At 51.6% G+C, this 12,891-nt stretch overlaps 1 protein-coding gene across 1 annotated transcript; it reads right to left on the bottom strand.

The window, feature by feature from the left end:
• Window positions 1-8,390: 8,390 nt before the first annotated feature.
• On the bottom strand, window positions 8,391-12,830 carry PHETA1 (PH domain containing endocytic trafficking adaptor 1). Its single transcript, XM_039504455.1, has 2 exons — window positions 12,700-12,830; window positions 8,391-9,253 (listed from the first exon to the last, which is right to left on the bottom strand). The coding sequence occupies exon 2, from the start codon at window positions 9,240-9,242 to the stop codon at window positions 8,391-8,393; it is 852 nt and encodes a 283-aa protein (XP_039360389.1). The 5' UTR covers window positions 9,243-9,253; window positions 12,700-12,830.
• Window positions 12,831-12,891: the final 61 nt, after the last annotated feature.

Genomic DNA, 12,891 nt, shown 5'->3' with positions numbered 1-12,891 from the left:
GAGTTTGAGCGCGGTTCTGGGTCCTCATCCAAAACCAGCAAAGTCTCTGGAGGTTGCTGACTTCAATGGAGCTTAGATTAGTCCTATCTATAGGCAATAGCTTTGAAACTACTTCCCTATTTTGCACTCAGTAAAGTGGTGTTACATAAGGGGTCTGATTCTGAGCTCAGCTAGACAGGCATAAAGTAAAGCTGGCTGAAAAATGCAGGGGAGAAAAAACGCAATGAACATTTTTGGAAATGCTTTGCAAAAAAATTGTTGCAATTGTGACTATCTGAGATGCTCTGGTTCCTCAGGTTGGAAAGCTGAAGCCATTTTTTGTGAAATATGTTGAAATATTTTTGGGGAAAAAAGTGTTTTTGAAAAATTTTGACACACTCCAGGTGTAAAGCTGGAGTAACTCCAGTACCCAGTATATTATACCTAGGGCCCTACTAAATTCAGGGTCAATTTCACAGTCATAGGGTTTTAAAAATCATAAATTTCATGATTTCAGCTATTTAAATTTGAAATTTCACAGTGTTGTAATTGTAGGGGCCCGGACCCAATAAGGAGTTGTGGGGGTCACAAAGCTTATTGTGGGGGGGGGAGTTGCGGTCCTGCTGCTCTTACTTCTGCACTGCTGCTGGCAGCGGCGCTGCCTTCAGAGCTGGGCACCCAGCCAACAGCTGCTGCTCTCCAGCCACCCAGCTCTAAAGGCAGAGCAGAAGTAAGGGGGAGCAATACTGAGACACGCCCCCCTGCAACTCCCTTTTTGGTCAGGACCCCCCATTTGACAAACACTGGTCTCCCTATGAAATCTGTGTAGTACAGGGTAAAAACACACAAAAGACCAGATTTAAAGGGGGGAGACCAGTTTTCACGCTCCGTTTTTCATAGCTGTGAACTTGGTAGGACCCTAATTACAGCCCCGGCAAAATCATTCTCTGAGAAGAACAGGCAGACCCTGGCGTGACTCACAGGAGCCCTGTTATTGCAAGTGGCGACTTCTGATTGTGGCAAACAGCTGTTTTAAAGAGATGCTGGCAACTAGCTTTGAGTCTCAATCTTAAATGTTTGAGTAAAGGGTATTTCATTGTGGGGGCGTTGGGCTGGTTTGGAGTCACATGCCCCCGCAGCAGCAGGCAAGGGGCCCAGTTTATGTCCAGTGCTCGAGTTGATCGAAATGTCCAGGAATAAAAAGTGCCCTTGACGGAGAAGAGTCACGCTGGTCCTGGGCTGCCAGCCTCCTGTTGATCCAGGGAACAGGAGATCCAGCCCCTGCTGCCATCCAGTCTCCCTGCCCGTCATCAAATCCCCATTTGCTTTCCCCACCCTTTAGGGCTAGCATCATCTGGCTGTTCACAAGCTCAGGTGCCCATTGGCATCAATTTCCTCTGCCTTCAAACCGACCGCATGATGCAGCCCTGTGAGCTGCTCATTGAGCGTTCCCTGGCACGTGGCCTTTGTAACCTTCATCCCCACCCTGTGCTAGCAGCAGCTGCTACTGATCCAGGGGGCTGGCCCTGGAGGGGACCCCTAGAGCTGAACAGCCTCTGAACTGCAGGATTTCCACTTGGATGGCTGTTCTCCTCCTCACCTGCATCGTCTGTATCCTCCTATCACCATAGTTAAGCTACATGGCTCACACCTGCCAGGCCTTTGCACTGTGTGTTGGCACAGATAGCTACTTGGGCGCTAGGTGCTGTACCAAGGTCAGTTACGTTTTCTCACAGCGGGCCTGAGCCGGAGCGGCTGCTTTGGAGGGGCACTGAGCCCCTTCCATTCCCATGGACTCCAAGGGGACATACAAGTGCTGACGGGGCTCAACACTTGTATGAGCGACTTGCCCGGCCCATCAGTGGGAGCCACATCTTGTCTGACTATTGCACTTGGCAGGCATCAGTAATGCACCGGGTTTCTGGCACCGGCTCTGCGAAGGGGTGGCTGTTGCTCAGCCCTATGGGCTCGGCAGGTGCACAGCTAGGGGTTCCATGCTACAGAGTGAGGGATGATCCCTTTTTTCCCCACAGTGGAGGGGGCCTGGAAGCCAGCTTGTGGTGGGCATTTTTTTTTAAATGACTTGACTTCTGAGACTGTAATGTTATAGAGCATGTTCCCTGAGGGCTAGTGATTTGCACAATCCTGAACGAAGAAAGGGCTTGCTGGAAATATGTGATTTAGTCTTGGACGACTGAAGAAAAATAAACTCAGCAGTGTGTTTGCAGACAATCCATCTTCCCTCGGATGACACGTCTGCTGTTGCCCAAGCTGGCAATTCTTGGAATGATTTTAGATGTGCAAGTACTACATGCAAAAGCTCTATGAATAGTTCCACTTCCTGCATTTCACACACAAAAAATCCCCCGTTTGGAGATTTGTGATCTCGGCTCTACGCTGTTATTCATAGCTTGCAAAAAAGTATGAATTTTGGTCTGACTTGCAATTTTCCATTATTTTAGTTTAAAAAAAATAAAATATTCAGCCTTCATCATAGACATGAGAGAGCTTCTACCGAGAGATGACAGGTAGTTTATAGAGCAAGGGCTGGAAGCAATTTGTGATCAGTTCATCTTTGTGGATTTCCCAGCACTAAACTAGCAATTATCAAATGGAAAACAAAACCCTTGGTGCCTCGCAGTTCTGTAGCATTTGGATCTCCCAGCCTTTTCCAGGCCGTAAGGAGTGGATTTCAAACTGTAACCTCCGTGGATTCTTTAATTATTCCATTAGGTATAAACCCTCCCTCCCCCTGTAACATTCTACTTGCATTTGCTTTCCCCTAGGCCCAGCATGATAAATGGACCTTTGACCTAGTTCAGAGTAAGTCTGTGTGATAGTATTTACATAAGCAGAACAGCTCCCACACTATCAGCAGCTTTGGTCCTGACACTTTCACTATGAAAAGCATGTGCCTCCACCCCTTGAGCTGAACAGTAATTCCATGACCTGGTAGCAGTAGTAAACTCTTGTCCTGTACTGGGAGGGGTACAGAGTCCCACATTCTGCCAGCGGGGGTTACACCTGATTGTGTTCTCGTGACCTGTTGTGTAAAATTGTTAGGGGTTAAACCGGAGTATAACTAAAGTCAATGTCAAAACTCCCATTGAGTGGGGTGGGACCAGTGATGAGCTGCCAAAATATTAACAACTGGTTCCGTCCTCCTCACCCCATGAGGGGGTCATGCCCCATCCAACCCCCCCATGTTCCTTGACAGCCCCCCCCAGGACCCATGCCCTAGCCACCCCCCTTCCCTGTCCCCTGACTGCCCCTTGCCACCCCATCCAACCCCTTCTCTCATCCTGATGGCACCCGGGGACCCCTATCCCATTCAACCACCCCTTCTCTCTGTCCCCTGACTGACCCTGGAATCCCTACCCCTAACTGCCCCCCCCGCCCCATCCAACCCCTGCTCCTTCCTGACTGCCCCCCCGGGACCCTTCCCCTGTTCAATCCCCGTTCCCTGCCCTCTGACCGCTCCGACACTAATCCACTCCCCCAACTCCCCTGCCCTCTATCCAACACGCCCTCCCTGCTCCCTTACCGCGCTGCCTGGAGGTGGGGGCCCAGCTGGGCTGGGACTGGAGCCACCCAGCCAACGTCGGGGCTGGACCCGGGGGCCGGGCAGGAGCCGCACCGCCCGGCCGGACCCGGGGGCCAGGCAGGAGCCGCACCGCCCGGCCGACGTCGGGGCCGGACCCGGGGGCCGGGCCGGAGCCGCGCCGTGCTGCCAGGCGAGGTCGCAGCTGGACCCGGGGGGCAGGAGCCGCGCTGCCCGGCCCCCAGGTCCGGCCGCGAACTCGCCAGGTGGCGCGGCGCCTGGAGCCCTCCTCCCGCTGGCGCCCCCACCCCCCACTCAAGCTCACCTGGTGGAAGCCGCTGCTTCCTTCTCAAACAGCTGATTCGCAGGAAGCTGGGAAGGGGGAGGAGAAGCTGGAGGAGCTTCAGAAGAGGAGGCAGAGTGAGGTGAGCTGGGGCCGGGGGAAGGGTAGGGAGCTGCTAGAGCTTTTGTTAAATTTAAAAGTCCTTTTGGAACTAGTCCCTCCAGGAACAACCGGTTCTAAACGGGCTTCTAAATTTAACAACCAGTTCTCAGGAACCGGCTGCAGCTCACCCCTGGGTGGGACCAGGATCTGGAATTAAACATGCAGGGTGTTTAGACTAACAAGTCAAAGCTTGAACGCATGTAGAAAGCTTTAGGAATGAAGCAAATACATTCTGAGAGAGGGAACATGCACCTGTCCCTTCTGAGAGAAAATTAATGCCAGCCAAACTTGTAATGACATTTCTTTGCAAAATGTTACACTCTTGCAAGTTACAAAACAGCTCTCGCTTTGGAATAAAAACACACAGTCTTTGACAGTCAGACACTAACATAAATAAGGATACCAGTAAATGAAAATTAAGGTACAATAACATGAAACAAAATGGAAAGTCCAGGCCTACATATATATAAAATGCAACACAATCCAGCTGGAGAATGAGGAGGAGCTAATCCACTAAAACATGGCTGGGTTGTCTTAGTGTTTATAAGGTGTGTGTAAAACAAGAGTAACGCGCACGCACGCACACACACAGCTTTAATACAGCCCATGAATCATTCAACGCCTCGCTGATGGTATCATTCTCTGTCTGACGTGTTCTTGTTCAATACACAAGAGAATTCCCCTCCAAGTGTTTCAGGGACACTTCCCCTTAAAGACAACTGACACTGGGATGCTGACAGCTTAACACATTCAGAGGTTTTGATGCTTGTAGCACTCAGCTGTTTCTGCCTAGCCATGTATTTATTTACTCCACGTGCAGTGAAAAAAATCCCAGAATTTTCATTCCCTGCCAGCATTAATCCAAGGCAGTCAAGTGTCATAGGAGTTCGATTCCATGCAGTATTTTCCAGTATGCAGAAGCCTTAGGCAACCGAGCTGGGCTGTAATGCTGGAACGATCATGTGTTCCTGAAAACCCTTGCCCCGTCTAAAGGCAAGTTCACCTCTTACACTACAATATGTGCATCCGCAAGGCCAAATTCATCCTGGAGGTAACTCCACTGACTTCTCTGGCGTTACTGCAGGGATGAAGTTGCCCCTGTGAGTTTAAGGGCTCCTAATGAGCACAGGCTGGACACACGATGCCAACCACTGTAGATTGCGAAATGATCCAAGTTAAGCTCTTCTGCAGTTCTACCAGGTTGCTCTAGGTAACGTGAAAGAATTTCACTCCTGCTGTGTAAAGTTAATGGTGATTTGCTGTCCAGATGCAATTGTCAAGTTCTAAGAAACCCCATTTATCTAGTGCAAGAGTCTGGCTCCTCTCTCCTCTATTTTTAATGTCCCTGGAAACTGAGAACATTAGGAAGAGGCAGATTTCCCACAAACCAGTTTGTGCTGGAGTAGTCGAAGTTGTCAGCACAGAGATTGACACAACCAGGGTTGATTTTTCTGACCTATTCCAAGGTCAGCCTGGCTTCCCTCCGCATGAATAAGGTATTTTCTATTGCACTCGCCTACCTAACTGCAGTCAAAGACGGTGAGGTCAAAAGCAGATCTCAGCAACGTTGCTTGCTGGGATTGTCAATGGATTCCTCGTGGGGGTCGATTCTGTGCCCAGGAGAACTCGGTGTTAAGCATACAAATGCTAGCATCCTTCCCTGGGAGAACAGATTTAAAATGTACCCACATGACAGGCTGGAGAGGAAAAAAATATTTTTTAAAGAAAGATCTTATAAATAACTTTTCAGTATTACAAATAAATACACACACACACAGACCCAGCAGTGAGTCTGTGGCACGTTATACGGTACATACAAGGAACACAAAACAAGGTGCATGGAAATGACCTCAGACCTTATGCTCAGGGAGGCCATTTTCTATTCAGGCAGTCTTAGGAGTGTGAAATATTCCCAAGAACTGGACATCACTCAACGAGCCACGAGCTGCAATAATATATGCATCTCTTCAATGGAGACGTTGTCCCACAATGGAACTGACAGGAGAGAGTAAAATTTAAAATATTTCAGCAATAAAAAAAAAAAACACCAGAAGCCTTCAGTTCCTCACTGTGCTAAAATGCACTGGATTTTTCAGTTCTTTGCAAGCTAAATTTATATCCATGAGCAAGTGCCTTTCTGGGTACTGAATCACTGAGCTGCTGTGCATTTCCTCTATAAATTACAGAAGCTGGTTTGAAATTAGCTTGGAAAAGATGAACATTTCCATTGAAATTCGTGTTGCGCTTCCCTCGCCATAGCCCTGCAGTGTTCATTGCTACAACCCCTTCAGACACAACCAAACACTTCTTATTAATACTCATTCTATTACCGTAGTGCCTAGGAATCCTAGTCCTGGACGAGGACCCCACTGTTAGTAGGAAGTCTGCTTTACACGGTCGTATGTAAAACACAGAGCAAGCCATGCTCTGCCCAAGCACTGTGCTTGTGCTCCAAACCGAAGCCCCGGTGCTGCAGCCATTTACGCCTGAAAATTACTCACTTCATGGAAGTCTTCCCATGTAACTCTCGGGGTAGGATGTTCAATCACTAAGGATCTGATTCGGTCACGGATTCCATGACTTCAAGAGAATCTCTGGGACATCGTTGGGTTCAGCTCACAGCAGCAGGGCTGGAGCAGCCGTCAGCCCCCGCTGCAGGAGCAGCAGCTTCAGGCCTGGGGCCACCGGACCAGTGGCTGGGCCACAGACCGGGGCTGGGTGAGCCCCCAGAGCACGGCCAATGCTGGGTGAGCCCCTGGCGCTGCAGGAGCAGTGGGTGCAGCAACAGGGGCAGCCCCCAGGACCAGAGCAACAGCTGCCAGAGCAGCTAGGTGAAGACCTTTTTCTTAAGGGAAAAAACTAACTCCTGTTCTAGCAAAGCACCTTCTCTCCTGGCCGTGTTGCCTGATCTAGTTTCAAGGAGGAAAACCATCCTTCTTTAAGGAACAAATGCTTTTATCCTGCTCACTGATTTTCACCTGGAAAACCAAGGAACTGTGGCATTGTTTGACCTTCTTTCTGCCCAGCCCAAAAATATTAAATCCTGAACAACACAGACCTAGAACAAATATTCACACCAAGGCTTGTGCCGCTCTTTGGCCTAGACAAGTGGTTTTCAACCTTTTTTCATTTGAGGACCCCTAAAAAAAAAAAAAAAAGTTGCCTGGGGATGCAGACGCTTTTGGAAATCTTAGGGGGTCGGCAGCACGGACCACAGGTTGAAAACCACTGTTCTATGGTAATGACACCTTTACCCGACCCCTTAGACACAGTCTGTGGGCTCCCCGGGGTCTGCTGACCACAGGCTGAAAACCACTGGCCAAGAATGAACTAGGCACAAACCAGGAACTAAGAATTACCCATCTATAATCCAGCCTGGATCAGTGCCAAAAATAGCATTGCTAGGCCAAAGGAATTAATGCAGGCCCATGTTTTTAAAGGTCCCGTACCACAAAACCAGGAGGGTTGGAAAGAATTATTTAGGCCAATGTTAAATGGGGTCCCAGCTTTCCGGTGGCATCATGGAAAGTGGCAACAGGTCACAAGGTATCAGACTGTAAAAATCACAGTATCTTGGTCACTTTCTTGCTTCTCCTACTTCCACACTGATGTGATTTCAGCAGCTGCTGTCTCCAAAACCGAGAGGCCGAGAGATCCCACCCGGAAGCAGCGATTCTAGCTGCCCGGGTGCTCTAGCACATTTTTTTCTGACTCCAGCATCTCAAAGGATGTCAGACACTAGAATAATTTCAGGAAGACTGTTGCATAGAGTGACCATTTTTAAAGGGACAGTCCCTTTTTTGGGACTTTTTCTTATATAGGTGCCTATTACCTCCCACCCTCTGTCCTGTTTTTTCACAGTTGCTCTCTGGTCACCCTACCATTACAGAGACAGTCTGCAAGCAATGACACACGCTTTGAGAGCTCCAGGCGTGTCCCTCCTGAGCTGTGGTGCTGGACCAGCAAGCGCCTGAGCCCCGTGTTAGTGCAGGAAATGACTTTCACTGATCGACACTGGCCTGAGGGGTTTGGACACAAAGCTGCTTTGGCTCAGAAGAGCTCATCGTCTCCAAGGTGCCATGAATCTATTGCCAGCAATGGGCAGGTCAGGCACCTAAATCCAGAGGCAGAGTTCAAAACCAACTGTCTCCACTTCCACATCAAAGCCGCTGCTGGCAATGGAAAGACAAGACTCAGCGACCCACGGGATCACTGCTGGAGCCGGGCATGCGACACCGGGCAGGCAAAGTTCCCGGCATGCAGGAGTTCCCCATCCCGCTGACGGATCGGCAGCATGTGACCGTGTCTCAGGCGGCACTCGCAGCCAGGCCGACTTCAGAGATGGCTTCCTGTTTCCAAATGAGCCCCCCCGTCCCCCCGGGGCTCATCTCGTTGCACTCACCCCCGCCCCCACCAGAACCTCCGTCACAGTTTGTGGCTCTCCTGCCACTCTCTCCTCAGCTCAGTGATCTCTCTGCCATACCAGTTGTGGAGCTTAGAGAAACACACCGTGCCTGGGCACACCGGGCTGTCCGCCACCAGGGCCCCAGGGCCACAGGTATTGCCAGATGATGCGCGTCTGCGAGGCGGCAAAGGAGGCGGCTTCACGCTTCCCTTGTGGCTGCCGCCCGCAGATGTTCTCACGCTCCCTGAGTCAGCAAGGCCCCCGAGGACATCCCCAGCTGGCAGGGTATCCATGCCCTGAACGTTATTCCACACGGCACAGCCGTTCTCTTTCAGGGGGGCGCAAGGCGGCACCATGGGTCTCTCCCGGGGAGGTGACAGCTCCAGAGCTGGAGACATGGTGTCCAAGCAAAGAGCCGACTTGGTTTTCCGGTAAATCGGTGACCTCCTTTGGATGCTTCGGCTGCCAGCCAGGCCCGACTGCATCTCCTCCAGCTGCTTCTCCAGCTCCTTCACCACCAGCCGCAAGTAGTCGAAGCTGGCGCGCGACAGGGACTTGACCCAGGACTCCATGGCAGCCTGGCTCTCGGCCGCCAGGACGTAGGTTCGCGACTTGGCGCAGTCAAACTTGATGGCGAAGGTGAACTCCTCGGCGGCCTCGCAGAGCTCCACCGTGCAGCCCTCCAAGATGATCACGCCCACCGGCTCCCGGCTCTCCCGCTCCTCGAAGTAGAAGAGCATGTTGCCCTTCAGCACGAACCAGCGGCGGTGGTAGGCCGTGTTCCGCTCGCCCTTCTTGAAGAGGAAGCCGGCGTTGTCGGCGGGGGAGTCGCAGGTGGCGTAGAATGCCAGGCTACGCTCGTTCAGCTTCATGGCGCCTAGGCCTAGAGGGGGAGAGAGATTCATATGGGATCGGGGGCGAGGATCTGCCGGGTTCTCTGAGCTACGAGCAAAGGCCAGGGAGCCCAGGCAGTCCCATCCCAGGAGCTAGAGTGAGGGCCCTACTCAGAGTGCCCACGTGGGTACTGCCTGGAAACGGACAGCAGGTAGCAAACCCCTAAACAGGGGCACTGGGGCAACCTGCTTGAATTGGCTGCTTGGGGAGCCCAGGGCCAGAATGCCTCTGGGAAGAGATGGGGTCATGGAGGCCTTAACTTATCAGCAAGGAAAGCGATTTTCTATGCTTGAGGGAGAGACCCTGCTCACTGCCACTGGCTTCTTCTTTCTTTGTCAACTCCCCTGCTTGCCATCCAGGTCACCAGGCCCTATTTCTGCTCCTGGCTGTTTGTCTTTCCAGGGAGAGCCCATTGGATCAGTTTCACTTTGCTTACTATCAGTTTCCTTTCTGGTTCTTGGGCCCTGAGGGGGAGGGGAACCACTGTTTAAAACAGGGGTCAGCAACCTTTCAGAAGTGGTGTGCCAAGTCTTCATTTATTCACTCTGATTTAAGGTTTTGCGTGCCAGTCATACATTTTAACATTTTTAGAAGGTCTCTTTCTATAAGTCTATAATATGTAACTAAACTATTGTTATATGTAAAGTAAATAAGGTTTTTAAAATGTTTAAGAAGCTTCATTTAAAATTAAATTAAAATGCAGAGCCCCCCGGACCGGTGGCCAGGACCCGGGCAGTGTGAGTGCCACTGAAAATCAGCTCACGTGCCGCCTTCGGCACATGTGCCATAGGTTGCCTACCCCTGGTTTAAAACATACTTTCAATTTAAAAGAGAGTTCTATTGATCTCCGCTTTTTGTTCAGAACTGACTTTTACAAAACCAACAATGTTCTGGGTGATTCTGATGCCCTTTTCCCTTTCCCCTCAGTGGGATCACGCCCAATCTAATGCTATTTATCTAGGAATGGCTCTTCAGCCATGCCTAGAGTACACTTCCCGCTCCCCATAAATGCACTTGAACAATGCAGAATGCAGCTGGCCCAGCACTGCTAATTGGGTTCCTAGCACCAGTCTATTGCTGCCCTGATCAGCAGGGACCAGGAGTACTCAGGGTGCTGCAAACACGGCCGGCATTGGTTACTCCCTGTCAGCCATAGTCAGTTGCTTCAAGTCCTGTGGTTGCTAATCAGAGCATCCTAGATGCTGCTGTTTTGCAAGCTGGGTGAAGTTAGGCCCTAGCAGCTTATCTAGCCACCCAGCTGCCCGAGCACGTTCACAGCTGCCGCAGACGTTGCTTGTTTAACTGTCCTTGCTCCTCCTCTGTGGGGGAAGAACTGGGAGTCAGATGACCCAGGTTCTTTTCCCACATCTACCACTGACTGTGTGATTCGTGCTTCTCTGTACCCATGTCCCCACCTGGAAAACAAAGCTTGTGTCACCTACCCTGCACTGCAACTACCAGCCATGAGTCAGGAAGCGTCATTCTGAGCATGTGGGTGATTCCGCTGATTTCAGTGGGAACATGTCCATGCTTTCACGGTTAGTGTCTACTTAAGCACTTCACTGCAGCCAGAGCAATGCAAAGATGGAGGGTTGCCAGAGCTTCCACGATTCCAGTGGCCCCCGATGGCTGGCTGGAACGGAACCTCAAACAGCCCCCACCATCCCCACAATGGGCCTGCCACTAGCCTTTGGAACAGTCCTTGCCGAGTGGTTTCCTTTCAGTTTAGTGACTTGGTTCTGATCGAGGAAGTAAATGGTCTTACAACCTTTGTTACCAACAACAGCTGTCGCTGGTGACCAAGCCACCAATGAGAGAGGTTTTCATGCTGTTAGGCTGCTGTCCTTGTCCTCAGCAGCAGGCGTGTCACTTGGGGTGAGGAAAGGGCAGCATTTGTCCCCAAGATCTTAGTTTGCCCCCTGACTTTTAACAGGTCCATATGCTCCACGCTCTCTTCCACTCCCCCCACACCCAGCCTTTGCAGGGTGAAATAAAATCATTTTTCACGTTGGGTGTGCGGACATCAAACTTCTCCCCCTCCCCCAACAATTTTTCTGAAATGCAGCCTCTCTTCAGTGCCACAGAAGCCACAGCCTCTGGGGTCTATAAATATAACACCACTGCTAGTTTTTGCTTCCTTAAAACTACTGACAGCACCTCCAGCGCAAGGCACTCAAAGCCTGGGAGGCTGATAACTACCAGTAACCATTTTACAGCTGGGGAAAGCAGCACTCAAAGGTGAAGGTCCAAGTTTTCCAAAGCGGCCCATGAACTTTGGGTGCCCAGGTGGGAGCAGCTGGAGGTTGGCTTCCCCGAGGGCCTGAGCAACTGCGGCTACAGTTAAAAAGCAATGGGCGCTACTGGTGCTCAGCAGACTGAAGCAGCAGATTGTAGCGTGTCAAATGTGACACCCAGGGGTTTAGTGACTAGCCCCAAGGAAACACAGTGAGGCTGTTTCAGAACTGGGACTAGAATCCAAGAGTCCTGAGTCCCAGGCCTTTGCTCTGACCACTAGACCACACTCCTCCCTGAAAGACCATTGCTGTTTAACTCTAGTCCTAATCTAGTAATTTTTTTAAACATTCGACTACAACAAAACACTTGGACAGGGATAAGTACTTTCAAAGATTAATTGGGCTTTTCCCCTGTTACCAGAAAGTTATTTTTATAACCACACAGGAGCCTCATTCTGTGTAGAAGCCATGTAGGAAATAACAGGGAAGGTTGCAAGCTTCACAGCCTCATTCATGAAGTGACTTTTTTGTTTGTTTGTTTGTTCGTTTAACTTATTAAAAAGTGACTGTTTTATTCTGCAGCTAGCAGGAGGCCAGCCCAGCTAGCATGACTAAGGGATGAAAATTAAATACGAGTCTTTAACACAGCAGCAGACCATTCGCTCATTCTTGGGTTTGTATGAGGTTTTGGGTTTTTTAAGTGACACTGAGAAAGCTGGGTTGAGAGCAGCCCCCATTGCACCTTGCAGTGTGTCTTTCAGCAGGCGTGTTTCCTGCATGTCAGCCAGGGTCCTAGCTCTCTGTGGACTCCTGGGGAATTGGGTTGTTCCCCCCAGAGCCTGCTAGGCATGGGGCAAGCTAGCAGCACCCCGCTCGCCAGTGGGCGCTGGAGTCAGACACGAGTGGGGAAGGGGCTGCGTGTCTCCTGCTGGGCCCCTGGCACGGTCAGCGCAGGGAGGCAGCCAGTGGGATGCGGGGCAGGGGAACAACCCTGGTGGCACCCAACGCTGGAGACTCCGGGCTCGAGCCCAGCCCAGCAGGGCTGCGCCAGGCAGCGTCTCGGCGCGGGCCCATCCCCGTGGCCTCCAGCCCCGCTCTAGCTCGGCCCAGAGACCGGCCTGTCCCCTGCAGCCTCCCGCCTCGCCGGGCTCTGCCCGCGCCCCGGCCCCGGCCAAGGCTCCGTCCCGCCCCCCGCTCTTACTGCTGCGCGCCGCCGGCTGCGCCCCGCTCCTTTGTTTCCTCCGCGCCGCTCCTGCGGGCCCCGGCCGGGGCTGGCTCCTCCTCCGCGGGCTGCGGCTGCCGGCCACCGGCCGCTCTTAAAGAGCCAGCCCAGCCCTGCCACCCGCCTCCGAGCCGGCCCGGGGGGGTGTGTCTACACGGCCTCGGAAACCCG

The sequence above is a fragment of the Mauremys reevesii genome, linkage group 18, assembly GCF_016161935.1.
Source record: "Mauremys reevesii isolate NIE-2019 linkage group 18, ASM1616193v1, whole genome shotgun sequence".
Lineage (NCBI taxonomy): Eukaryota > Metazoa > Chordata > Testudines > Geoemydidae > Mauremys > Mauremys reevesii.
This window is presented reverse-complemented; position numbering and strand designations above follow the sequence as displayed.

Excerpts from the sequence above, each read along its gene's own strand:
- PHETA1 (XM_039504455.1), bottom strand. The coding sequence starts at position 9,242 with ATGAAGCTGAACGAGCGTAGCCTGGCATTCTACGCCACCTGCGACTCC.